Genomic DNA, 27290 nt, shown 5'->3' with positions numbered 1-27290 from the left:
GTCCCATCTATAGTTCCGAACGGTCGCCTCAGGATAAGTTCCACGTGGGGCGGTCCAAGTTCCGGTGGTTTCAAGCAACGATTAACCGGACTTTCTGGCCCCTATGGGACCAGCGGAACGATTAGACCTGCAATGGGTGTTGACCTATGAAACCCCTTGATGGGAGTGGATATTCTCGTCCTTTCCCCACATTTTTGATGCTGTTCTCGGACTCGTCAAAGAAAAGGGGGGGGATGGCATGTTCCGGTCCAGGCCTATGGTCAGGACCTGAAGGATACCTCTCCATCATTCAGGCAGGCTTAGGGGCCGTAGTCTAGCCCCTCTACAGATCCTACAGCTCCTGCCGAGTCACTCCATGCGCGTCGACTTCATGATTCTGGCGTGTTCTGACCAGCAGGGGACGCATTTTCACACCTTCACATCTTGCAGTAGAGATACCGAGATGATTGAGATACTCTCAATACCACCATCGGCTCTCTCATTCCAGGCAGAGGAATGTTCTCTCCGACTTTCCGAGCAGAGCCTCATAGAGAGAGTGTACCTGGGGGTCTTTGGCCTTGAGTAACCATCAAGTCCTGGTTTGGGGGACCTGATCGCGACAGCTTGGAACCTCAAGCTTCCGCTGTTCTTCCCCCCAGTCTCAGACCCCGAGACTCTGGCAAGATGCATTCCGGTGATGGTGGGACAACATCGACGCCTGCGTCTCCCCTCCTTTGTTGTCTCTTGAGAATGGGTCTCAACAAGACCAGGTTGTCTGTCAACCTTTCAATGGCCCTGAGAGCTCCACTGGGACTGTGCGCAGAACGGTTTCCGGACCCTCTGCTTTCCCTGACGGAACTCCTGGGAGAGCTTCTCCCACGGCACAGGCTACTCAAACAACCACACTGCAACATCTTTCACGAACCGGGGCGTCGCTTCGGCTTCATGCCTGGAGACACTACGCCTCCTCCTCAAGAAGAGACAACCCGCTACAGTCGCGGGACGGAGGTCGTGTCATCTGCGATAGTCATCCGCAGGGGTCTTTCAGGCGAAGTGAAGAGTCTTCGGTAGTTGGTGTCGTGGGAGATATACCTCTTCCCTTGAGGCCTCTTCTCCAGCAATAACGATCTTATTGCCTTTCGGCGGGAGGAAACTCCTTTCCGCTCTCGGCAATGAAGCCTGTCGCTCAGCCTTTCCCTGACCTTCAGGCTTAAAGGAATAACTTTTTCCTTTCCGCTGGACCTTTCCTCGCTCATGCGAAGCTACGAACGTCCCTGCCCTAGTCGGAGGAAGACCTCCAACTTGGAGCATGGCTCGGACTTTTTAGTCCCTTAAGAGATCTTCTCAAGACCCTTTATGTAGGCCTCTGATTGTATTCCGTCTTGGGTCTCCTGCTCACTCTGGCCGCAGCCTGTGTGTAAGCAATCTTCTTGGTCTCGTACGACTCTGCCCTTTCTAAGGAATGGGGGAAGGCAACATTCAGGTTCGCTCCTGAGTTGTTGGCTAGACTCAGAATCTTGGGGTCCCGGCCCTTTGGTCCAATTCCTTCAAGATTTCGAGTCTCCATTCTATATCTGATGTCCCAAAATCCTTCTCCTTCTTCCCAGTAAAGGAATCGAGAGGTTAGCTTTGGGAACAGCTGCAGTTTGTCCTCAGTTGCAGCTGGTTTGGGAGCACAAGAAGGACACTGGGGAGGATCACCAGTATACCTCTTCAGCTCGGACTCAAGGACATTCATCTCGACCTGTCTCCAGACCCTCCCCCGTCACGTCGCCCTACAGCACGATGTTGGATACATCGCAACGTCCCTCGCCTTCGAGTAATACTACTCTGTGACGCAGGTGCTACAAGCTGGAGTCTGGAAGCATCTAATGACCTTCGCAGCCCGCTTCCTGCAGGGCGTGACCCACAGGAGTTTCGATAAGTTTTCTATCGCTCTGTGGTGGCTACACAACAGCTGGTCTAACCTCAGGCTCCTTTTTGGACAGGTAGCAGAAGGTTGAGGGCATTGTTATCAGGTTTTAGTCTGCATGAACGAAAGAAGTATGTCTGGCCCTTACTTCTTTCTTCATCATCCCCTCTACGGGGAAGCAGCATCCTGGTCTCTGCATAGCTGACCTCGAACCTCTGCAGGTAAACCATGCTTCCTTGTGTTCCGAGTATTGAGTCAATACTGTCGCGTCCCCCATACCCTGACGAGGTGGTATTGGGAACGTCCTAACCCAGAGTTCCTTCTGGAACTCCAGGTCAACTGACTAGGACGGGTCACACTTCTTCCTTCACACACAAGCTTATGTAGGCCACACGGTTCCTTGCGGAGCAAGGAACTTGTGAGGTGCAGGGACTCCTTTTCTCGAGTGCGACTCACTCGGATTCTGAGTCCCCGGGTAAAGCCAAAGCCAGTATGGCTGAGGACTTTCCACCCTACCTAAGGGTAAGTCACCCATTGTAAATAGCATAGTTTGTATTTCGGTTACGGAACAAATGACAAATTCGAAGATAATTTGTATTTTTCCTAATCATACAAACCTTAGCTATTTACACATATTTGCCCGCCAGCCCTATCCCCCAAGACAAGTCCTACCTCTAAGTGAAAGTGAGCTTCACCTGTGTGTGAGAGGGGGGGGTAAGCTAGCTACCAAACCCCCCCCCCCCCCCCCGCTAACTAGCGCAGGGGTAATACACCCTTGTTAAATTCTAATGGCTTGCCATTTCAGCTACGCTAAAAGGTAAACCCAATGTAAATAGCTAAGGTTTGTATGGTTAGGAAAAATACAAATTATCTTCGAATTTGTCATATTTGATGTAGAAATGGAGGAAATGAGTGTAATACTGAACACCAGCTTTCTTGTAACAGGCTGTAAAATATTTACGGTATTACCGGAAAACATAGGCTGGTAAATCAGACCGTAGTATGGTGTGACGTCATCAATCACCGCATGGCTAGTGTGCGCAGTAGAGGACACAGTTTGGGTCGCTGATTGGTAGACGTGGTATTCTATAGACCTTGGTTTGGACAGAATAAACTGGAGTAATAATCCCATGTAGCAAATCATGAACACTACTTTTGATATCCGTAGATTGTCCAAAATACACTAAACGGCTCTTACTCATACTGGACAATGAAAAATCTTCGTATTATAATGATTTAGCGCTGAAGAAATCATGAAATAAAAACTTTCCATATATAAAAGAGACAGGCTCTTCGAAAATGGCTAGTCCCTTCCCCTAACGATGAATAAAGGGTAAGGGAAGAGAGTTATGCTCTTTTTTCCTTAACTACCCACTAGTCGAACCTACGGTTCACCAAGACATTATTTAGGAAAGTGATGATAATTCATCTGAATATGAGCCTTACAAGTCATTGAGAAGATATTAGTCTTGTGGAGAAACCAAAGTGAGAAGAAACAGTACACCACGTCTGCCCCAAACTCAGTCTTCCTCCTATGTGAAACCACGAAGGGAGACCGGAAAAAATGGATAAGATGAGAGTGCAAGAGATTCTGTCGTAAGAAATGGGTGTATATAGTGACAGGCATAACTGATAATGAAATAAGGAACCTAGATTGGTTATGCCCACAATGCCTAGTTGTCACCAGATCAGCCGAGTTATATATATCAAAATTTAAGGAAGCGAGTATAAGAGAAGATGCTCTGAACGAACAAGATGCGAGAATTGCTGAATTGGAAAACAAAGTTGCGGGCCTTGGCGCACACGTAGCAAATTCCACCCTAACTACTGACCTCGCTGAGAAAGTTGTTAATCTTGCTATGAATACGGAAAGATTTAACCCTTCTACCCCCAATGGATGTACTGGTAAGTTTCACAAAACTCATTCTTTATCCCCCATGGACGTTCTGGTATGTTGTTGCAAAAAGCTGCCATTTGCATTTTTTTTTGCACATTTTTGATAACTTTGAGAAACTTCAGGCATTTTCCAAAATAATGAGACCAACCTGACCTCTCTATGACAAAAATTAAGGCTGTCAGCACTGTCTAAAACAAAAAATATTGCAAAACGTGCTTGAAAAATAAAAACACCTGGGGGTTAAGGGATGGAAAGTTCCAAATAGCATTGGGGGTAAAAGGGTTAAGGCAACACTTAAATCATTGAACCCAAAACCGGAGGAAATGATACATGCTGACAAAATCAAGAAAAAAAAAATTGTTGGTAATTAAATCAACAAATACAACAACTAAAATTATTGAAAGAAAACACGAGGTTGAACAGGCACTTAAAGACATTCCTATACTTAACATGAGGTCAACTTCAAATGGAAATGTGGCTGTAAACTTTTCTAATAAATTATCAGAGAAGAGGATGCAAACAAAATTCAGACATTGGTTGCCGACACTGAAACGAGAAAAATCGGAAAATTGAAACCAAAAATAATGATATGCAATGTGTACAATGATGAAGGTGAAGTAGTAAATGCCTTGATTCAAAGAAATCGTTACCTAGATCAAATCCAAAATATAGAAAAGATAAATGTCGTTTTGAAGAAAAATTCTTCAGGTAGGACTACCTACTATGTGTTGAAATGTGACCCTAGAGTTCAGAGGTTATTCATGATAATGGGGACAAAGTTTTGTTACGATGGGGCACTTATAACATAAGTGAAAGATACCACATGATCACCTGTTACCACTGTCAGAGGTATGGACATCTTGAAAAATATTGCAAGTCTAAGAATGATGATAAAGTCTGTGGGAAATGTGCAGGAAAACATTCCACCAAGGAGTGTAATTCGCAAATGTCAAAGTGTATGAACTGCACTATGTTAACCAACAAATGACCACCTAGTAAATTCGAGAGATTGTAAAGCATATGACTGAATTGAAAGACTAGCAGAAAATACTGATCATGGATACTAACTGTGGCTATGTAAATATACAGTCTGTGGGTGATAAAACTATTAAAATTTGAGAATTGATGAATGGGAAATATTTGGATATGCTAGCATTATCTGAAACATGGTTAAATAACTTTGACAAGGCTAAAATCACTGAAATGACACACGCACACACACCTTCTTTCAAATACCGAAAGAGGGTAGGTCTGGTTGGGGTGTTGGACTCTATTCATAAAGGTTACTCAAATCTCAAAATGTTACAAAGAACTAGTGTAACAAGCTTTGAATATATAGAAATAAACTTTATGCAAAAAAAAAAAAAAAAAAAAAAACAGAAAAATATCCTTTGTAAAAGTCTACAAACCTCTGAGAACAAACATAGTATCTTCTTTGAAGAATTCAGTTCATTCATTGATATGATTATCATGGAGAAAAATGAATTAGTTATTTGTGGAGACTTCAGTTTTTGGATGGATGATGCATCAAATCCAGATACATCGGCATTTAGTTATTAGAACGATATCAATTGGTGAATAATGTCGACTGTACAACTACTTTAACTGGGCATATGTTGGACCTAGTTTTGAGTGATGAAATGAATAACATTGTATCTGATATAAATGTTGAAGAGAAATGCACAATCTCCCCAGTGCACAAAACATTTAGCCTACCTCTACAGAAACATGCAGTAGTAAAGAAAATAAACTTAAGACATATATCAAATTTTTCTCCTACCATATTTATTGAAAAAGTTACATAGAAAATAAATGATGTTAATAACATTCCATTCCATCTGATCATGATAACCAACGTTTGTTGGGAGCTGTGTGTGTTAACTGTCTTACGACCACTTATAAAAGTGAATATGATACCATGTGCCCACTGATTGAAAAGATCAATCTCCTTGGTTTGATGGAGAGACTTTAGTGAAAAAGGGGAAAAAGATGTAAAGAAAGAAAGTGGAATCAGTTAAAAATGGAAAGTACATGGGTACAATACAAAACTGCTATGTCAATACAACTACCTACTAATTAGGGAAAAAGTGAATATTATAAGAGAAAGATCTGCGAAGCTGCAGCAGACATAAATAAGTTACATTGTCTCCTAATTGGTACAGTGATACCTCTACATACGATCTTAATTCGTTCCAGAAACTGCTTCGTATGTTAAAACGATCGTATGTTGGAGCAAATATTCCCATAAGAATACACGGTAATTTGTTTAATTCATTCCTCAGCCTAAAAACCCATAATAACTTCTTAATTACACAATTACATATGACATTAATACAATTGAATAATACAGAAATATCTAAAAAAAAGAATAATAATAAAGAAATGATAAATAAAAAAGGGGTTTTTATTAACTCTTTACCTTAGCCACAGGCCAACGCAGGAGACGGGAGATCAGAGAGGAGGTAGGGACGGCGACTACAATAATGTACGATAACTTACACTAACTTACACTACGTGAACTTTAAGTTAACTTAGCTTATTTTTTCATTTTTATAATTTTAAATTTTTTTTTTACATTTTTTTTCCTTTCTTATTTTTAATTTTCATCACTTTCACTCGATTCGGTCTTCCATTTCTTTGCTTCACTTTCTTTCTTTTCATCATGATCACTAGACTGTTTTGTAGATTTTTTAAAGAAACTATCGAGAGAAAGTTGCTTGAAACGGCTTTTGAGGATTTTTCTGAAATGAGTTAAGCAAACATCATCGAGCTGCGCAACTGCACAGCAAACCTGAAGTTTCTGTGGGTGATGCTTGTCGATGAAATCAACCATGTGTTAATGATATGCCAATATGTCTTATTTCAGCTGTACCTAAGATTTGGCCTACCTCCTCGGTCTCCTCCGACTCACTCAACTGCGCTTGGAACTCATCATGCTGCATAGCTTGCAGCTCCTCGAGTTCCTCAGTGGTGAGCTCTTCATGATGCTCATCGACGAGTTCGGTGATGTCATCTTCCTCCACCTCCAGACCCATGGATACAAGGGATACAATCTCTTCGACGTCTTCCTCGGCGGCAAGCACAGGTTCATTCTCGGGGCCAAAACCTTTGAAACTTCTGGGAGCAACAGCATCAGGCCAAAGCTTCTTTCCAGCTGAATTCAGGGTCCGATGAGTTACTCCCTCCCAAGCCTTATCTATGATCTTTAAGCAGTGGACGATATTAAAGTGGCTCCTCCAAAATTATGCAAGTTAAGTTGGTGCTTTGTGTGACATTAAAGCACTGCTTAAATAAGTGCTTGGTGTAGAGCTTCTTAAAATTAGAGATGACTTGCTGGTCCATGGGCTGGAGGATAGGGGTGGTATTAGGTGGAAGATACAACACTTTTATAAATTTGTATTCGTCGATGATATCATCTTCGAGTCCTGGGGGTGAGTGGGTGCATTGTCCAAACAAAGCAAGCACTTCAAAGGCAAATTCCTCTCCTGAAGGTACTTCTTGACAGCAGGGCCAAAAACTATGTTTACCCATTCCACAAAGATATGCCTAGTAACCCAAGCCTTAGAATTAGAATGCCATAGAACATGTAGCAGGTCTTTATTAATTCTATGTGCTTTAAATGCCCTAGGGTTTTCGGAATGGTAAACTAATAAAGGCTTAATTTTGCAGTCCCCGCTGGCGTTGGCACAAGCGCAAGAGTCAACCGATCCTTCATTGGCTTATGTCCAGGGATTTTCTTCTCTTCGGCGGTAATGTATGTTCGACTAGGCATCTTTTTCCAAAACAGACCGGTTTCATCACAGTTGAACACCTGCTGCTCTACATAGCCTTCCTCCTCCACGATGCTTTCGAACTTTTTAACAGTCTTTAGCAGCCTTGGTGTCCGAACTTGAAGCTTCTCCATGCCGAACAACTGAATGAATCCCAGTCCGTTTCCTGAATTTCTCGACCAACCTCGAAACGCTTTGAATTCCTCCGTCGTAGGATCGGCTGAGCTCTCCCCCTTGTTACCCCCAGAGCCCGCCGCCTTCAAGTCACTGTAGATAGCGCTAGCCTTCTCACAAATGATCGTTTCAGTGATGGTATCGCCAACAATCTCCTTGTCCTTGATCCATATTAACAAAAGGCATTCCATCTCTTCAAGGGTAGGGCTACGACGTTTAGAAATAATCGTGATCCCCTTCGAAGGTTTCACTGCTTTAATGGCTGCCTTCTGTTTTAGGATCATCGAGATCGTAAACATATTCCGGCCATATTGTTTAGCCAGATCGCTAACATGCACACCCCGCTCATGCTTTTCTATTATTTCTTGCTTTAGTTCTAATGAAAGCATTGACTTCTTCCTTTTCTCACCACCACTACTACTTCCTGAACCGAAACTAAGCTTTTTAGGACCCAAAAACAAAATGTAAAAAGGAAGATAAAAAGCACTGTTAATAACTGAGCGAATAGAGAACAACCACATGATGCGCACGAGATGAGAGGACTGATCAAGGCAACGCTCGATTGGCATCCCTCCGATGTGCTTCCGTCTAGCAGCGTCAACAAGAAACTGCGGTCGACGCTTTCGAGAAAATTCCACGCGTACGCGTATTATTTACTTAATATGTTGGAGCAACACTTCGGGTGTCGAGACAGAAATTTGGTCAAATTTTACTTCGGATGTTGGAAAATTCGTATGTTAGGACATTCATATGTAGAGGTTCCACTGTATACTGTAATGGGAAATATGAATGAAAAAAGCTACCTGATGGATACAGTGACCAGGAAATACAGTACCAAATAATTTTATAGTATCCCTTGAAAACAAAATTGAAAATATAATCAGGCTGTTTGTTAATATTCATCATCAGATTAATGATACACCTGATACACAGATAAATTAATGAGATATAACAATATAACACAAGACGACATCACCAGGATTATCAAGAGAGCCAAGAAAACAAACTGTTTGATCAATCCTATGCCATTATCTGAAGTAATTGGAGAGAGAAACTTTTCTAGTCGTAGTCTAAATACTAATGAGAATAGCAAATGCAAGCATTGATGAATGTAAGTCTCCCAAATCTGAGAAAATGGCTGTACCTGTAGTCATACAAGTTCTGAAAACTGCTCTGGATTTCCAGGAATTAAGCTCATAAAAATCTTTTTCGAATCTTATCCTTTGTTTCAAAAGTACTAGAATTCTTAATTCTTGAACAACTAGTCAGTCACTTAGAAGTAATGAAAGCTTTGCCTGACAACCAATCTGCTTACAGAAAACTATACTCTACGGAGACAGCCATCTGCTGTTGTAAATGTTATGCTGGAAATGAATGAAAATAAATATGGTATTTTAATATTACTCAATCTAGTGCAGCTTTTGATACAGTAGTGCATGAACTGCTACTAAATGATATACGGTCCATCGGCGTTGAAGATCAAGCTTTCGAATACCTAAAAGACTACTTAGTTGGTAGAAATTACTGTGTGCAAATTGGTAACTCTTATTCATCATTTGAACCTTTAAACAGAGGGCTACCCCAGGGAAGTGTATTTGGCTCAATCTTATTCTGCACCTATGCAATCGGTTTATCGAAAATACTACAAAGACCTGTTGTGAAGTTCAAACTAATAGCAGATGAGACACAATTTTACTTCTCCATAAATGGTATAGATGACACCACTGAAACTGTAAACCAAATCCTTGATAATGTTAGAGAATGAATGACAATTAAACAACTAAAATTAGATGAGAACAAAACTGAATTCCTGGTGGTGGAAAAGAGGAACACTTGGGTGATATTCAAATGAACATAGATAATGACTCGATACCAATACTGTATCTAGGAAAGTTCGTGTTCTAGGTGTATTTCTTGACTGCAGCCTATTTCTCGATGCCCAAATGAATAATGTAGTAAAAACTGTTGGCTATCATCTAAGAATGCTTTTATAAATAAGTACCTGGATGAAAATTCTGTAAAGAAACTTGTGATAAACTCTGTTGTTACCAGGATTGACTACTGCAACTCCATCTATTACAATTTACCAAAAGTACAACTTAAGAAATTACAAAACATAATAAAAAGAGGAGCAAGACTGATCAAAGGTGTCCCATCTAGAGGAAGAATCACCCCTATACTAATTGATTTCCACTGGTTGCCAATTAAAGCAAGAATTGAATTTGAAATATTTACTTTAGCCCACCAAGTTATCAGAACCAGTCGTCCAAAATACTTAAGAGAATTGCTACATATTACACAGCCAATAAATCATGTTGACCCGAGAATAGTTACTGATGGTTTCAAACTATTGGAACCTAGATATATATTCACTGATAGGCTCCAGAGCCTTTAAATATGCAGCCACAAGACTATACAAGAAGCTTCTCCAAGACATCCGTATGATTAAAAATATTGAGGCTTTTAAGAGGCAATTGAAGACACTTTTACCGGGAGTTGTTTGACAGTGGCTATTTAACACTAAATGAGCAATAAGTGATATGAAATGTTGAATACTCTGAATAAACAAGATAAAACGTTAGTGGAGGTCCTGTAGAGAGTAGGGTTGCCCTGCTGTGTGGGACCGGAAAAGCAGCCGTCAAAGTAAGTAAAGTACTCTCCTCGGTTGCTTTTCCTTGTGGAGCATGGCTCCCCTTCGGAAGATCTTCACCATAGCCGACATGCTCCCAGAGTACGTGGTCCTCCTTGACGCTTCAGTTGTTCTTCTTCACCTGCTGGATATCTCTTTGGTTCTATCAAAGACCTGTGATTCCCTCCGTCGCCCGTTAAACATTCTCCTTCGGAGTCTCGTCACTTGACAGCTCCTTGCCACAAGTGCAGGTGCAGGCTTGGTGAGAGGTCGAGAAGGAATGCAGGCGTGGGGAGATTCGGTCAGGTACAGGTGAATTGTTGGGAGCAGCCTTGGCAACCCTGTCAGCATATAAGCTGTGCCATGACTGTCCCACACGACTAATGGCCAAGTCTCCTGCCTTCTGGCTTTGCTGACCGGATGCCTGATCGAGAACACCCATAGGTGCAGGACATTTTGCCAAGTGGCCTGACAGACCAGCAGAGATATTGATATTGAACAGAGATTGTTCCATCTAACTCGCAGCTTTGCCTGGAATAGTTTTGAGGAGCTTTTGTGTCCGCTCTTTCCGGTTCAAGCTAAGCCGAGGGTACGCCAACTTGCGGAAGGAGGCCAACCGCAGTGCATAAATCTTCAACAGTTCATCCTCCCCACAAGTGGCACCGTTGAATCAGTCTTTTTTTCCCAGCATCTCGTTTCTTGGGCTTCGTGGCACCAGTCGATGAGGCTTTCCTTCATATTTGCGGATGAGATCTCAGAACCTCCTATTGCCGAAAAAGCCTCTTTGATCTGCCCCCTTAAGGTACCTTCCTAGCTCAGGGGTCCACCGACCAAAACTTCCAGTGTTGTATCTACTGGCACCTCCAAATCCCTCAGGAATCTAGCAAAACTTTGGTCAGTTTCTTGCCGTAAAATCTCAGACTAGGGGCTCTTCCTATAGTCTAAGGCCCTGGACAGGTCTGGAGGGACTGGACGATGTCGATTGAAGCACTTGTCAGCCGAGCTGACACTGAAACAGGAGCTGGAAGTATCACCAGAAGTCATACTGCCAGAATCTTCATTGGTCAACTCCTGTGACAAAGTCGACATCTTGGGTATGGCTGGTCTGGTACTTTCCTTGGCCTGGTGTCTGTGTCATCTTGGCAAGAACTGCCTTAGCCATAGCTGCTGGACCCTTTTCCACTCTGCCGGACATTTGGTCAACCAAGAACTGCTTCCCTAGTCCAATTGCTGAAGTCTCTGGTGAACTAAAAGGGTTGGTTGACATAGTAGGTGGGGAAGCAAGAGGCCCACTCCAAGCAGGAGATTCCCAGAAACCTGGTACAGGTCAAGCACCGTTGAGACCCCTGGAGGTTGTTGGAGACCTCCAGTCATTGGTCCCCTTCCAGTTACAGGAATTGCCAGACCATTGACATTTGGCCAAGAGACCTGGATGTAGAAGAGGCACAGGTAATAACTGTGGTTGTAACCCCAGTGGTAACATGACATGTTGGTGATGACTCAGTGGTCTTTAGCACCACCACCTGGCGTGTCAGGGACCTCATGTTAGTCTCCTGGTCAATGACCAGCAAAATGAGGCCCTCCACATTTCAACTAAGGCTCTTTTTAGCCTTTTGGCCCTTAGATGAGGACAATGCCATATCCAAAGGATAGATGTTTCCCGTGTTTGGGCACCAAAAATTATGTAGTGGTTTGTGGTCTGTGGCCTGATGTAGCACGCAGACTGTCTTGTGTCAGAATGCCGACCTCACATTAACTTTTCACTACACAAAAAAAATATGGTGGAATGCCCAGAGATCTGGAAAAAAGTAAACAGTCGAGAAAGAAATGGGCACTTGGCACCACCCATTGATTTTATACTGGGCAAGGGGACCCAGCTAGAACCTTAGAATTTGCCTAGCACCTTTTCCTTGAGTATGCCGTCTTATCTGACAGCTGTACTCTGTACCTAATTCTAAATAGATGGAGCAGTAGGCTTTCCAGTAAACACTTTTTACTTGCAGATGGTTTCAGTTACCAATTAAAAACAAATTTGAAGATTCAGTATACTACACAGACAGTAATTGGACCTGTCAGTGAAAGGAGGATTGAGCAACGTCTAGGGTAAATTAGCAGAGTTTTATTACTCCAAGATTCCCTACCTGGTGAAGTCACAATGCTTAGTTTTCACATATCACAGGGAATTGTCCAGTTTCATAATACCAGCCAGTTGGTTAAAACTTTCACCTTTCTAAGGGAAAGTCTCCACAGTTAAGAGCAAAAGGGTTTGTATCAGGTGTTGGAATAAATGACCAATTCGAAAATAATTTGCATTTTTCTTAACTAAACAAACCTTGAGCCCTTTAATCATACTTGACCCGCCATCACCTATCCCTCAGAAAGTCCAACCTCCAATAAAAAAGTGACATCATTTCACTGATGTGTGCGATAGCTGGTTTATACCCCACCTCATGCTATCCCCACTAACCAGTAGTAGGCAGTTATACCTGGCTAAAAAGCTTTATGGCTAATTTTCAGCTTTTGACGAAATATCCACAGTAATAAGCTCAAGGTTTCTTTTGTTAAGAAAATTACAAATTACTTTGATATCCTTAATTTTAGCACCATAATTCTGTCCGCAATGCAGTACAATAAAGTTTGATTACTCAGTAAAATGGTAAAGTTCAAAGTAATGGCAGTTTGGGTGGTTTTCATTCACCAAATTCAGGTTAACTAAAGTACTGTATGTTTTTTTTTTTATTGTAATTATGACATCTGATAATATTGCAGGTATTGTGTGACCGAGTTGTGCAACCGTGGACTCGAAGATCGAACCTGTTCAGCTGTAGTGGCTAAAGTTTTTGGACTAACTGCTCAGCACTGTGTTGGCGATAATTGCAAAGTTCTTACTTTGCTTCTTCGGAGAGTACAAACCGAGTACAAAAGTAAGTGCATTTGAGTCTCCTTTTTATTATAGAAGTTTTTTACTTTTCTAAAATCCTTGAGAGATTTTTGCAGTTAAAAGATAATGGAAAGACATTTAACCACTATCACAAATATTGAAAAACACAACTTGTTGGTTTTATTTTCAGAGAAGGATGAGTTGGCCAAAAGTGATAGAACTAAATTTGTGACCTCTGCACTTTTCCTAGGAGAAGTCTTCCATCATGTTCAGTCTGAGAAAAAGACTCCTTTCCAAGTAAGAAGGTTTTAGTAAACAAAAAATATTTTTTCATCTCATAGTGAGCCAAACTTAATGAATTCTGGCATTATGCTTTGGACTTAATTTATGAAAATCATGTTATATCACAAATTTTCCCTTCACTTTCTCAGTTTTTGTACTTAAACTTGGGTACCATATCTGTCTTGTCCATGTATCTAAATCTTTTCTTCGCCATTCTTGGTAGGAGTTAAATTTGACTCTCGGGGCTGGTAAATCTTCATCCATTTAATAATGATAATTCTCTGGTGTTTCTTTGCTGACAAGCATAGCACTGCAACTCTAGTGTTTGCTCCACTCACCTGATCAAGAGTAACTAACATTATATTTCCTTGAAATATAACCAATGTACATTTTCTAGGAGCAATCCCTCTTATTAGAGAATGTCTTGACGGAGTCACTTGTTTTCAACGTGGAATTTCATTTCTGGGTGAAGCCTTGTGACGGGCAAGAGGGCTCTTGAACTTGCGGAAACTGGCCCACCAGTTTGAATCTAAATTTCACTTTTTCTTCAATTTCTTATTCACAATATTACTTCGACCTCCTCCTAATTTTATAAACTTTCCTTTGTCTTGCTGTACTAACTCTTTAAGTAATATTTCCTTCATCTTTATATATATACTTTGTTTATATGTTTATTTATTTTATTTTTATATTTTCTTTAATGGCATGGATATTTCCACATTCATTATTACTGACTGCTTAGATGAACGGGAGAAGGGATCCCAGTTGGGAGGTAATTGCATACAAAGCTATATGTGAGAGTATTGGATGACCTCGGCCATCCTGAAGATGGTTTGGACCTTTTGTGGCGGAACTGTTCTCAAAGGATGAGTCCTCTGAATCCGGGGGGACCTAATCCTTGGGGTGGGGCTCTTGGCTTCTGGCCTAAGTCCATCATCACGGATATGGGAAAGAGGATTCCATATTTTCTTGGTCTCGGTTCTAACAGGTGGGTTTTGCTCAACTTGTGCCTCTATCTGTTTTACTAGGCAGTCTGCTAGCTACATCTGGCCACTGTCCACAAACCACTACAACGTAAAGAGCTCCAGATTTGTGTACAGTCAGACCTCAATTATCGTGATAGTTAGGTTACAGAGACAGCCGCGATAAGCGAAAATTCGCAAATAAATATTACACTAGGGTGGGCTGGCTCCTAGCCTAAAAAGTCTCTTCCCCTTGCCAAAAGCGGGTGTCCGAGCTGATGATTAACACAGTAAATACTGCCTAATAGTTTTAATTTGGCTTCTACAACAGTTTATAATCATATGTACAGTATACAGAAGTGCACACTATGTACTGGACACAATAAGGTTACAGTACATAATAGTGCTAAGGTAAAGTTTACCAAGTCATCATCCCTTTAATGTTCTGTATAGTAAAAGTTATTCCTATCTAGTAATACTGTACTGTAACTTAATACTCACTGATACTGTATTGTATATTACTGTATTATATGTACAGTATATTACTACAGTACAGCTTAACTAAAGTTACTCTAAATGTTCAGTGTTTTCGTTCAGACGACTGTAGCCTACTCCGCTACTTTAGAAGCATGATGCAACTTACTGTATGTGTTGTCTCTTGCGCAGTATGTTATCTATGCTTTCTTAATCAGAAATACAGCTTATTTTATAAACTAAAAACTTAAATATCTTGACAATAATTGTTTCATTTAAATAATCAAAATTTGTGCGTTCTCTCTCTCTCTCTCTCTCTCTCTCTCTCTCTCTCTCTCTCTCTCTCTCTCTCTCTCTCTCTCTCTCTCTCTCTCTCTCTCTCTCTCATATATTACATATATTACAATTATTTGAATAGTTCATTGAGCTTTAATAAACGGATTTTGAGCAAAGCGAAAAATCTATTTTTGGGTGATATGGCCATGTCGTCCTGATGAAAGGTTCCTTTAGGGAGCTTTCTAAGGGATATTTAGCTACAGTGATATTCCCAGAGAATTGACCATAGGTCTCCAGAATTCTAACTCCTGGCGCAAGTATCCTTAAGAAAATTCTTAAGGATATCACATAATATCAGGGGACGTATTTGTTGATACGACACATGGCAATCTTCACCCCAAATAGAGTTTTCGCTCTGAGGGGGAAGAGTGGCGAAAATGAAGGGGAGCCGTCATCAAAGCTACCCGGTGGATCCCCTTTCCTGTACTACTACGGCGCAACTCATTCCCTGTTGCAATTAAGCATGGATGGCTACAGATAGAGTAGTTTCGGGTGGGGATTTGTTACATGTGTATACTCCTTTTCTAGAAAGGAGGGTGGGTTCATCAGGACGACATGGCCATATCACCCAAAAATAGATTTTTCACTTAGCTCAAAATCGGTTTTTTGGGCTCAGCCATGTCGTCTCGATGGAAGTTTACCAGAGAATTACTTGAAAGTACTATATCTGTGTGTTTGTATAAGTGCCTTTACCTTGAATCAGCTTCTATATGGTCACTCAGACCACATAAATATATGACGCTACCGTTATTCGTCATATCCGCTAAGTTTGGAACTAACTTAAGGCTTCCTTCCCCCTGCAGGGAAACTGTCAACACTGACTATAGAAGCGACAAGGTTTTGTATTTGTGAGAACAAAGTGGAATTAACGTAACACAAGCATGTTCACACATCAGTAGAAGCAACTTCAAGTATTTTATATTAGGAAAGTAATTAAAAGACACTGGCTAGTTTTATTCAGCTACTTGTGGGGAAAATAAGATGCAAATACATTTTTTAGTATTTATTTGTATAGACAAAAAATAAATACAACAACGAATGTATTAAAATAGAATAATTCACTACATAAACAACATTCTTAAAGTACATATATATTTATCACCTGTAAGGGAAGAAATATATATTCATAAGGCCAATCAAAGATTTTGCAAAATTATTAAGATAATTTCACCTTAGATGTTGGATATGTCAAATACTGCGTTCGAATGTACACACGGCACTGGTGTTATTGGTTAGATTCTACACCTATAAAGAACAGTCCAAGGGTATAAAGGTATTACAATTAAAGGTGTTAAAACCTTTTCACCCATTCAATGTAAAGTCCCAAACAGTTCACTTATCATCGCAGCACTAGACGACAGGTTTTGTAACACTACCTGCCGCCACCACAAAGTGTTTTATTTCATGCACTTGCTTCGCATAATGTTTATAAAAGACTCTAGAGGATTTCCAATCTGTAAATGAGCGAAGTCTATCAAAGTCCATATGCTGAAAGAAGTTCAGCGAGGAAGCAACTTTTCTTTGATCATGACCGGCAGGTGCACTGTCAGGATCCACTCTGCGAATAAAGTAGGGGAGCTTTGCCCTCAATTGTTTCAGGGATAAGTTTGATCCTGAGGTTTCGCCTATGAAGAGCTGTCCTCCCTTCAAGTCTGAAGCTGTGAACTGAATATGGCCCTCGTCTCTTGATAGGGTTACTATTTCACTAACTCTAGCACCTGAGGCTATAGTGAACAAGAATATCACTTTCTGTGTTAGATCCTTTAATGAGCAATCTTCATTGTTCAAGTTCGAAGCATAGTGCAAGACTTTGTCCAAAGACCATGAAATGGGCTTTGAAGGGGCTGCTGGTTTAAGTCTAGCCCATGCCTTCGGAATCTTGTTGAAGATTTCGTTCAACAGGTCCACCTGGAAGGCGTATAGAAGAGGTCTAGTCAAAGCTGACTTACACGTAGTTATCGTGGTGGAAACCAAGCCTTGTTCGTGAAGGTGGATGAAGAAGGACAGGCAGAAGAATATCGAGATTTCCGTCGGGTTTTTTTGCTTCAACAAAAGAGACCCACTTATTCCAAGACGATTCATATTGTCTTCTGGTTGATTTTGACTTGTATTCTTCTATAAAGTCGATGCTGTCTTTCGAGATCCCAAACCTTTTCTTGACTGCTAAGGTGAGAAAATCTTGAGATGAAGGTTTTGGGTTCTCAGTGATGAAGCGTAGACAGTCGACTTCTGAACCAGTTGGGATAGAACTGGGTTTGGCAGAGGAAACAGCCTCAGCCTCAGTTCTATCACTAGAAGGAACCAATTGCTCTTGGGCCATTTGGGGGCCACCACTGCTGCTGTCCCCTTGAAGGATTTCAGCTTGTTGAGGACCTTCAGGAGGAGATTTGTTGGCGGGAACAGATAGATACGAGTCCATGTGTTCCAATCGAGGGACATGGCATCCATCGCTTCTGCCTGAGGGTCCTCGTATCTCGTATGAGGCTACGTATCGAGGTAGTTTCTTGTTGTCGCTCGTTGCGAAGAGGTCGATCTGCAGTTCTAGACTTTTTCCAAGATGAAGGAGAATAAGTCTGCGTCTAGGGACCATTCTGACTCTTTCGGCTTTCGCCTTGATAGAGCGTCCGCCGTCACATTGCGGAACCCTTGTAGGTGAATTGCTAATAAATGCCATCTTTTCTTTCTTGCCAAGCAAAAGATGGCCAACATCACGTGGTTGATGTGGGGCGATCTCTAGCCTAGTCGGTTCAGACATCTCACTATCACTTCGCTGTCCAAGACCAACTTGATGTGGGCTGATCTGTGAGGGGATAGCTTTTTCAATGTCAGGAGGACTGCCATGGCCTCCAGAATGTTGATGTGAAAGGTCTTGAACAGGGATGACCAGGTCTCTTGAACTTTCCTTTGATGGGAATGACCTCCCCATCCTTCCGTTGAAGCATCTGTGTGGATGACTACCGACGGTTGAGTTGGTTGTAAGGGAATAGTCCTTGCTAGGCTCTTGACCTTCGACCACGGTCTCAGAAACGATCGCAGTAAGGTCGGTGTTGGTCTCTGTTGATCTCTTCGAGCTTTTGATGCGTATCTTCTCCAGACTCCTGACGCATCTTTTAGCTGTGCTCTTAGCACTAGGTTTGTTACTGCTGCAAACTGGAGAGAGCCCAGTACTCTTTCCTGTTGGCGTCTGGAAATCCTGTTGGATTTCAGGAGTCTCTTGACAGAATCCGCGATCTCTCTCCAATTCTCTGGTGAAATGTAGAGGGGGTGTGACTGCAAGTTCCAATGGATTCCCAACAATTGAAACGAGCTGGAGAGAGGCGAGACTTCTTGTAGTTGATCTTGAACCCCAGGTGCTCCAAAAACTGGATCACCTTTGTGGCTGCCTGCAGACAAACAGTCTTGGATGCTGCCCACACCAGCCAGTTGTCCAGGTATGTTGCTACCTGAACGCCTTCTAAGCGTAGCTGTTGTACGACTGTGTCTGTAAGTTTCGTGAAAATCCTTTGGGCTATGTTTAGTCTAAAGGGCATGGCTCTGAAGACATACTTTGTCTTCCGTAGCTTGAATTGTAGGTAGGAGGAGAGGAGGCAGCTGACTGGAAGGTGCCAGTAAGCATCTACCAGGTCTGTTGAGACTGTGTACGCCCCTTTCGGTAACAGGGTCCTTGTGTGTTGTAAGTTTAACATCCGGAACTTATTGTTCTCAATGAACTTGAGTGGAGACAAGTTTAGAATGACTCTGAGTTTGTCCGAGTCCTTCTTGGGAACACAAAACAGCCTTCCCTGGAATTTGATGGAGTTTGCTTTCCTTATAACCTTTTTGTTCAAGAGTTCTAAGGTATTTTCTTCCATTAAGCGGGTGGAATGTTGGAAGAATAGGAAATGAAGGTGGAGACCTGTTCCATTTCCATCCTAGTCCATTCTTGATTTGGCTGTGGGCCCAGAGATCGAAGTTCCAACGATCCCGAAAGTGGAGAAGTCTTCCTCCTACCTAGAGCATCTCATTGCTTGGATGATCCGGAGGGTTTGCTACTCTGACCACGTCCTCCTCTTCCTCTTGGGGGGGTTTCTTGAGGAGCCTCGTCTAGACCCTCTACCTTTCGGGCGAAAGGTAGTGGTGTGCCTCTCAAAACTTGGGTTAAAGGCTGCTGACTGGGCTACCAGCTTTTGAGGCACCATCTGCAAAATGATTTGCGGCTGAGTAACCATTTTGGTCCACCGTGGTCATGGTTACCGTAGGGTGTTGCACAGGTCAAGAAGGCAGTCTTGGCTTCTTCGTCTTCCTTTTAGGTTGGGGACCAGCATCAGGGGAAGATTTTCTCTTTGCAGACATGCCCCACTTTTGGAGAAGGTTCCTATTCTCTGTGGCAGCTTTGGCGACTGCTTCTTGGACTGCTTCCTTTGGGAAGAGGTCCTTGCCCCAGATGCAGGAAGTGATCAACTTCCTGGGCTCATGTTTGACCATTGCATTGGCAAACACAAACTCTCTGCAGGCCCTCCTGGCCTTCACAAAAGCGTACAAGTCCTTGACCAATGTAGCCATGTGCATCTTGGCTAGGACTGTATACATGTCAGGGGGGCTTGCAATGCCTGCACACATCTCCATGCAGTTCTGAAGGGACAGAGAGGCGGCTAGTCTCTCTTTTGTCTCCGGTTCTCTTCCCAGGAGAAAGTCCGACAGCTTCGGGAGGTTCTCATTGAACTGCTGTCCTGCAATGTCCGCATCGAGCTTTGCGACCGAGAAGGTTAGATGGACCTCGTTCCAATCCTTCTCGCCCGTGGGCAAGGCCAGAGACAATGGCCTACACTCCTCTAGCGTATGACATGGTTTGCCTGCATCAAGCACCTTTAACACACAGTGGAGAGCTTTCAACGTGAAGGGGAAAGCTCTGGATGAAGGAGCAAGGAAAGTAGGGTGCATCTTGCTCAACGCAGAAACTTTAGATTTCGTTTAACCTGCTTTCTTCAGGCTACTCATCAAGAGAGCCTGTGTCTTGTCGTGGTCAAAGATCATGACCTCCTTAGGTTCCTCTTCCTTAGACGCCGGTTCACTCTTCAGCCGGATGAAACATTCCGGGGTAAGCCTAAAGGTTTACAGTAGCCAGAATTGAATGTCGTCGAGGGGGATGGCTCCCATCTTCTCTGAGATGTAGAGTTTCCCATTCATCATGGGCATGAATTCTGCATACCTCCAGGGATTGATTTCGGAGCATGGTGGCAGGTCAGAAACTTTGGGCCGCATGTAGGATCCACGAGAAACAGCTACGCGGCTTGCTTCCCTGAATTCCCTCCTCATATCAACGTTTTCCTTACGAAGAGTATCCATCAACTGCTGGATCTGGGCCATAAGTGCTTGGCCCGTGGGGAACAGCGATTTCTGGTTGAGGGGTTGGAGCCGAAGAAGTTGATGGCACAGGCTGAAATGCCGACATAGACAGAAGAGGGTCTTCCACTTTTGTCGATTCGAGATCTTCTTCCTCCTCAGATGGTTGGGCCACCTCTTCAGGGTCTTCTTGAGGGAGACCCTTTTCGGTGTCTGAGGACACTTCTGACATCCTCTCCTGATGGATGCCCATGCCTTGTAGAGCCTCATTGATGTCGGCCTCTATTGTTAGTTGTACGCAGGGAGGCCTGGGTCATGCCTGAGGCACAACTGCATCAGATATCACCTTAGGGAACAGCAGGCTTCTAATCGTGTTGCTTGGTAGGTACGGTCCCGGAGAGTTCTTCTGGAACCCTTGTACCCACTTCTGAAGCATTTCCCTCGCAGTATCCTTTGCGACTCCATCGTCTTGTGATCGCCGAAACCCTCAGTCATCAAGGCCGAGCAGACGTTGCAACCCTTTGGGTCCCAGTATGTCAGGGTTTCAGTTGCGATGGAGCAGGGGGCATGAGACCTGCACATGTTGTGACCACAAAAGTTCTTACTCTTGTGGTTGCAGTACATAACTGCACACTTCACCTTGGACTCCTCCTGTAAGGAAAGAAAAAGATGAAATGAGTATGGGGTAATTTATCACACTGATAAATTAATTCATGCATCCAAAATAGCACTTGCTATTATCATTATAGCTTAGGATAGTGAGCTAGAAAAGAAATAGGAAAAACACATATCTGTGTTTCCTGTCCTGGCAATTGCTGTGACCTCCCTCAATACTGATACATTTAGAAATTTCCTTATTAGGGAAATCTAGGGTGGAAGAGCTCTAGAATATAGAGCTAAAGTTAGTGTATACTAGCATGAACCCTCCCACAAAAGGAATATTAATATTGTAGGGTAAAGATATTATGTTCTGATGACCTAGGAGTCATCAAGATATTGAAGGAATACTTCACTTCAACATTGTTTAGTGGTCTCAACAATGGACTGTGAAAGGTTACACAGAATATGTTGGAAAACATACTACTGTATATTTTATACTATAGTTTTCTAACTGCTGTATTTACTATACTGCAGAAATACTGGCTACTCTATAATCTTACACAGTAGTTCTGCCAGCATGCTACCGGCTAGGCTAGGACCTGACAGCACCAGCCGACAGAGAGAGAGAGAGAAAGTATGGACAGAAGGGCTACCGTATTATTATAGTTTAGTACAATAATGAGTGTTGTAGGGACTGCTGTCTCTACTGCCTTCTTCCAGAATGAGGATTCAAATGGAAGGGGGAGGATGCAATAAGTCTAGCTTCCATCCAGCCACAGAATCTGTTGCCGGCTTCTCTGCCGGTTCCATGGTTTGTGGATGGCAGTCTAAGAGAGGACTGAAGAATACTCAAGTTCTAAGGGTCTCCCACTGGCAGCCGTCATGGCCGGCACAAGCTTTCCCGGAGCCTTGCTTCTGTTAGGGGGGAAGTCAAAGTGGCAATCGAGCCGCCTTTGTAGGAGCCCGGCCGGCATTGCAATCCACCCAGCAAGCGGGGAGATTGTAGAATACCGACCATAGATGTTGTGACGGCTAGGCCATCACTAAAGGACAGAAGGGGAAGGGAAAGGGTCTTATATTTTGCGTCGAAAGAGGGTGGCATGTCTGCCTCCCACTGTCGGCAACAAACAGAGAAACATAGTTTCCTATGCCGGCGTTGTCTTGAGTGGCAGAGGAATAATGATTCCTCAGCCTAAGACCTTGCCGGATATAAGACATGTCTTCTAGACCACAAGGGAGAAGGTGGCGGCAACTGTACTACGACTTTCAGTTGTGAACTAGGAAAGCCGGGCTTCCTATGCCTGCAACTGTGAACCGGCAGGGGAATGACTAATCCCCTGTCAGTAGAGTTGCCGACAACAAGACTGAATACTCTGAGTTACGGTCGTAATTCAAAGCCGGGATACTCACCGGTAAAGAGGGAAGACAGAAACACTATCCCAGTCAAGCTGGAGTACACTACTCTATGGCAAGACCAAAATAGGGTGGTCGCCTAATGGCGGCACTCAGAGGGAAGGAAGGGTTAATCCTTAAATCTCTAAAAGAGACGAGTATCGAATTATATTAGTAATTCTAGGAGATATGCTATCTCCGACTGAATTGATAAAACGATACAAGAGGATAAACGGGGATAACATTACTAAAGTATACTAAAACGCATTAGGCTAGCCTAACTCGAGTCGGGATCTCGGCTACGTTACGTCACTGAGACCCTATCTTATACAATCGAAACGTTCCACAGAAGAGGAAATATTACATGTATAATCTGATCTTCACTAGTATAATTTGAGCTGAATACTGGGGACGTCTTACTACTACCTAAGTAAAGCATTTATGACGTACGACAGCGGTCCAAAATGACCGCCACCGGTGATGGCTGTGCTCCGCTAAACACTTCTAAATTATGCTAATTTAACCGTGAAAAGGGAGCTAAAAATTATACACAGGAAAGATTGAATACTCAACTTTCCAGAGGATGAAGATGCTGGAGAATGCATGGTAATAATCCTTGAAATAGTAACATAACTGAGAGCAAGAGGGAGATACACTGTGCTTAATTGGCTACTATTAAAGGAAATGAGTTGCGCTGTAGTAGCACGGGAAAGGGGATCCACTGGGTAACCTTGATGACTGCTCCCCTTCATTTTCGCCACTCTTCCCCCTCAGAGCAAAAACTCTACTCGGGGTGAAGATTACCATGCGTCGTATCAAGAAATATGTCCCCTGATATATTGCGATATCCTTAAGAATTTTCTTGAGGATACTCGCACCAGGAGTTAGAATTCTGGAGACCTATGGTCAATTCTCTGGGAGTATCACTGTAGCTAAATATCCCTTAGAAAGCTGCCTAAAGAAACGTTCCATCAGGACGACATGGCTGAGCCCAAAACAACATATACCGTATATTACCGTGTAAAGATCAACCCCATGTAAACGGCGAACCGCAAAATTTCCTTTAAAAAAAGTGTTTTTAAATATAAAACTTACCCGCTGGTTATATAATGGCTAAAGTCCCCGACGCCCACGGCAGAAAATTCGCATATAAGACAGGTGTACCCCAGCGCCCTCGCGGTACCACAGGTAGAAGTATACTCAACTAATTCAGATTTTCTCTGCCGCCATAGCTGGCTGAACTATTGGAAATTCTCTCTTGTTTTCTTACTCTGTTTGAACGTTATTTGGTGATGTATTAACGTTTTGAGTTTTGGCTTTCGCATATTTGTTTTATTTGATCTGTGATCACGTATTTATAACTTAAAAGGTAGGGTTGTAAGGTTTTTCAACCTATTTTAAACCTCACGAAAGCATAGGGGCGAAATGTAAACTTTTTGACCATTGATGACGTCACAGCCTCTTCCGTAGGCTAAAAGTCTGTCTTGCCTTTTACAAAGAGTATAAGTGATTATGCTTTTAGAGTTTTAAGTTATAAATTAAATGAAAGGAATTATTTTGAGAAAATTTTATCCTTTTAATATTTTTCTTTAGATAATCTTCGATCTGTTTGCAAAGATTAACTACCGTTCGGTTTATTTTTGTTACACAGTAATCAGTATCGTTACGATGTTACACATATTGTAGCGATTTCATGAATAGTACTTTCTTTTTACTTCACAAGTCTTTAATTGTACCTTATCAAAGGAACATTTTATTTTGCTATTAATTGATCCTTTCAGTATTTTTCCTTAGAGATTAAAGGAAGTTACAGTTCAGTTTATTTTATACGATGCAGTATTCTTTACATTCATCGTAGCGCACGATTCTATGTATCGTTGTTGCTTTGGTGGTTTTTGGAATACTAGATTGTTCGTATATTATTTGTAGATGTTCCAATGATGCGAGTGATGATTCATCTTTTATTGGAACCCCTTAATTTAAGGGTTTATTTTAATTTACAGTTATTATATCCTTTAAGGTAATATTTGATATTTAATATTTTGTTACATTTATATGGGGTACTTTTGCTTTCCCATTCAAACAATTGTTCAGTGACAGAATTATAAGTCTCTCCTTACGGAGTTCATTTCCTTTGAGAGAGTATATGCTTTGGCTTTCAGGTAATTATGAAACTATCTTTGTGCCAAAGAGTAAAATGCAAATTTTTTAGTGATAAATTGTGCAGTGAATTTTTATTCGGTGTAGAGTGCTTCTATTCGGACCTGTCGTTATCCTAGCCTTAGACCTCTGTCGAGCTCCCGGACCCAGGGGAGAAGTTAAGTCGAACGGCGAAAGGAATCGAGAGGGTAACCAGCCGTTACAGTCTTTTAGACCCGAACTGAAGTCCTCTCGAGCGTTTTCTGTCGATCACCAAAACGCTCACCCTCGCTATAGATGAAGCGAGGTATTAGTGTTTTCAAAGGCGCTAAGCTGAAAACAAAATTAGATTCGTTCTGCGTGTGTTACGTTTCATGCGGCGCAGACGCAGTGCCGCCACCCCACCTGATGGGTGTCGTCTCTCGACAGTGGCTAGCGCTATGGTTCGACGAAGATAATGCTGAATACGTTTCGCTTAAGGTTGATCCTTGATCTTTGTAGTTAGGCATGAAACAGCATCTATCTTCGTTTATGCAGTCTTTTCAGCCTGCCGTTAACAGTGCGGTTGGGTGTCTCAATTCCGGTCTTTGACAGGGACGCACAGGCGTTGTGTCTTTAACGTTGAGGACTCGTTGTCGCACAGGCGGCCTACCAACCGCAATGTTCAATGGTGGGGGAAAGTGGATGCTTTACTTCGACTGCTCGACGCAAACCGACGGCTCATAGCACCTAGTATTAGTCTATACAGACGCGCCGTCGTTCGCCAGGCAGCGGAGCCGGCGAAGCGTCATCGGAATGGTGCGGCAACGGAAACGGAACGTCGACGAAATGGTGCGAAGCGCCACGTCAGTGTGGACGCTTCAGTGTCAGTGTGGACGCTTCAGCGTCAGGGTAGACGCTTTCAGTGTCTGTATGGACACTTCAGCGTCAGTATGGACGCTTCAGCACCAGTGTGGACACTTCAGGGCTAGTGTGGGCGCTTCAGCATCAGTGTGGGCGCTTCAGCATCAGTGTGGGCACTTCAGCATCAGTGTGGGCGCTTCAGCGTCGGGGTGGACGCTTCGCTACCTATGACTTTAGACTTTGATGTCTACCTGATCATGAATGTCTAGTGTTAAGCTATTGTTGCTCCAGGAGCTATATTAAGAAATAAATCTTAACTAGAAAGATGATATATTCTCAGACCAAGGCCTGATGGGCTAACTCTTGGTTGGGAGAACTAGAATTAAAACCTCTAGGTATTGAGGTCTGAATTCAGTATCATAAGGAGTGGATTCCTAAGAATCAAGACTTGTCTTCCTAGGATAGAGATTGTAAAAGGAAGGGAATAACTTTCAGAAACTCATGAGAATTTTTCTAAAGAGTTTCCCTCATTTTTTTTACCTGCTGCTCCTCGTTTCGACTTCAGAATTTTCGCTAGTTGAGTTGATGGTGTCGCTATTTATTTTATTTTATTTGTATTACAAGCCAGCTACAACCCTAGTTGGGAAAGCAAGATGCTTTAACCCAAAGGGCTCCTTTAGGAAACGATGGCCTAGTAAATTAATGGTAAAATAAAGTACTGTACCGTATATACTCGTGTAATGTTCGACCCTCCTATTTTGCCTTCAAAATCATGAATTCATCATATACCTCATGTAATGTTCGAGTCTTGATTTTGGCAGTAGGCTAGAGGTCTTTTATCTCCAGCATACCATAATTACCAACAAAGTAAGGGTTATGCCTAAGTGCGACAAACAAATGTATAAAACAAATCGGAACAACACCAAAATACTAACATCTGTTTACAATAACAATTGAGTATTCAGCGTACATTTTCTAGCAAACACTTTAGTTGCAAACAGACGATTATCATCACCGCCTAATAGCTTTCAAAAACAGGCAAACACTACAAGTAGCAAACAAAATTAGTTCATCGTTTTGAGTAACAAATTACCATTACCGGTAATTGCAGGTAATTACGGTGATTATAATTACCCGTTATGCTAATCATTTTTTTTCCTGACAATATATATGAATAAGAATTTACTCATAACCCATCAAGATGTCTACCAAGAAATATAAAAAAATTACAGTAAAATTCAAGCTTCAAGTTATTGCAGCCGCTGTCCGCTGAAACAAATAACGTTCAAGCCGTAAAAATGTTTGGAGTTACCGAAACTAGCGTTCGAACTTGGAGAAAAAAAAATGTGGATTTAATTAAGGAAAATTTTTGCGGTTTATTATTAATGTCAATTAATATACCATACCAAGTAAAATAAAATGAGCATAATTTTTGGGCTCAAGCCATGGCGTCCTGATGGAAGGTTCCTTTTTGGTAGCTTCCTTGGGTATAAGACTACTAAGATATTCCCAGAGAATTTAACCACAGGTTATCACAGAATTCTAACTTCTGGAGCGAGTATCTCAAAGGTTTCCCTTTAAGACATCGTAATACAACAGGGGACGCGCATGTCTGAACGCGCCACATAGCTATCTTCACCCCGAACAGAGTTAATGCTTCGGTGTGTAAGGACTGAGAATAGCTGGGAGCCGTTCCAC

General features: G+C 42.3%; 1 protein-coding gene across 1 annotated transcript in view; it reads left to right on the top strand.

The window, feature by feature from the left end:
- Positions 1 to 27290, top strand: part of LOC137650067 (CBP80/20-dependent translation initiation factor-like) — a 167294-nt gene that overhangs the window by 55807 nt on the left and 84197 nt on the right. The window contains exons 4-5 of the mRNA XM_068383122.1: positions 13131 to 13285; positions 13433 to 13539. Of these exons, the coding sequence (XP_068239223.1) occupies positions 13131 to 13285; positions 13433 to 13539 (262 nt within the window). The remainder of the gene's footprint in view (positions 1 to 13130; positions 13286 to 13432; positions 13540 to 27290) is intronic.

This window comes from Palaemon carinicauda, chromosome 11, assembly GCF_036898095.1.
Source record: "Palaemon carinicauda isolate YSFRI2023 chromosome 11, ASM3689809v2, whole genome shotgun sequence".
In the NCBI taxonomy this organism is placed as follows: domain Eukaryota; kingdom Metazoa; phylum Arthropoda; class Malacostraca; order Decapoda; family Palaemonidae; genus Palaemon; species Palaemon carinicauda.
The sequence above is the reverse complement of the archived record's forward strand: the minus strand, read 5'-3'. Positions and strand labels throughout refer to the sequence as shown.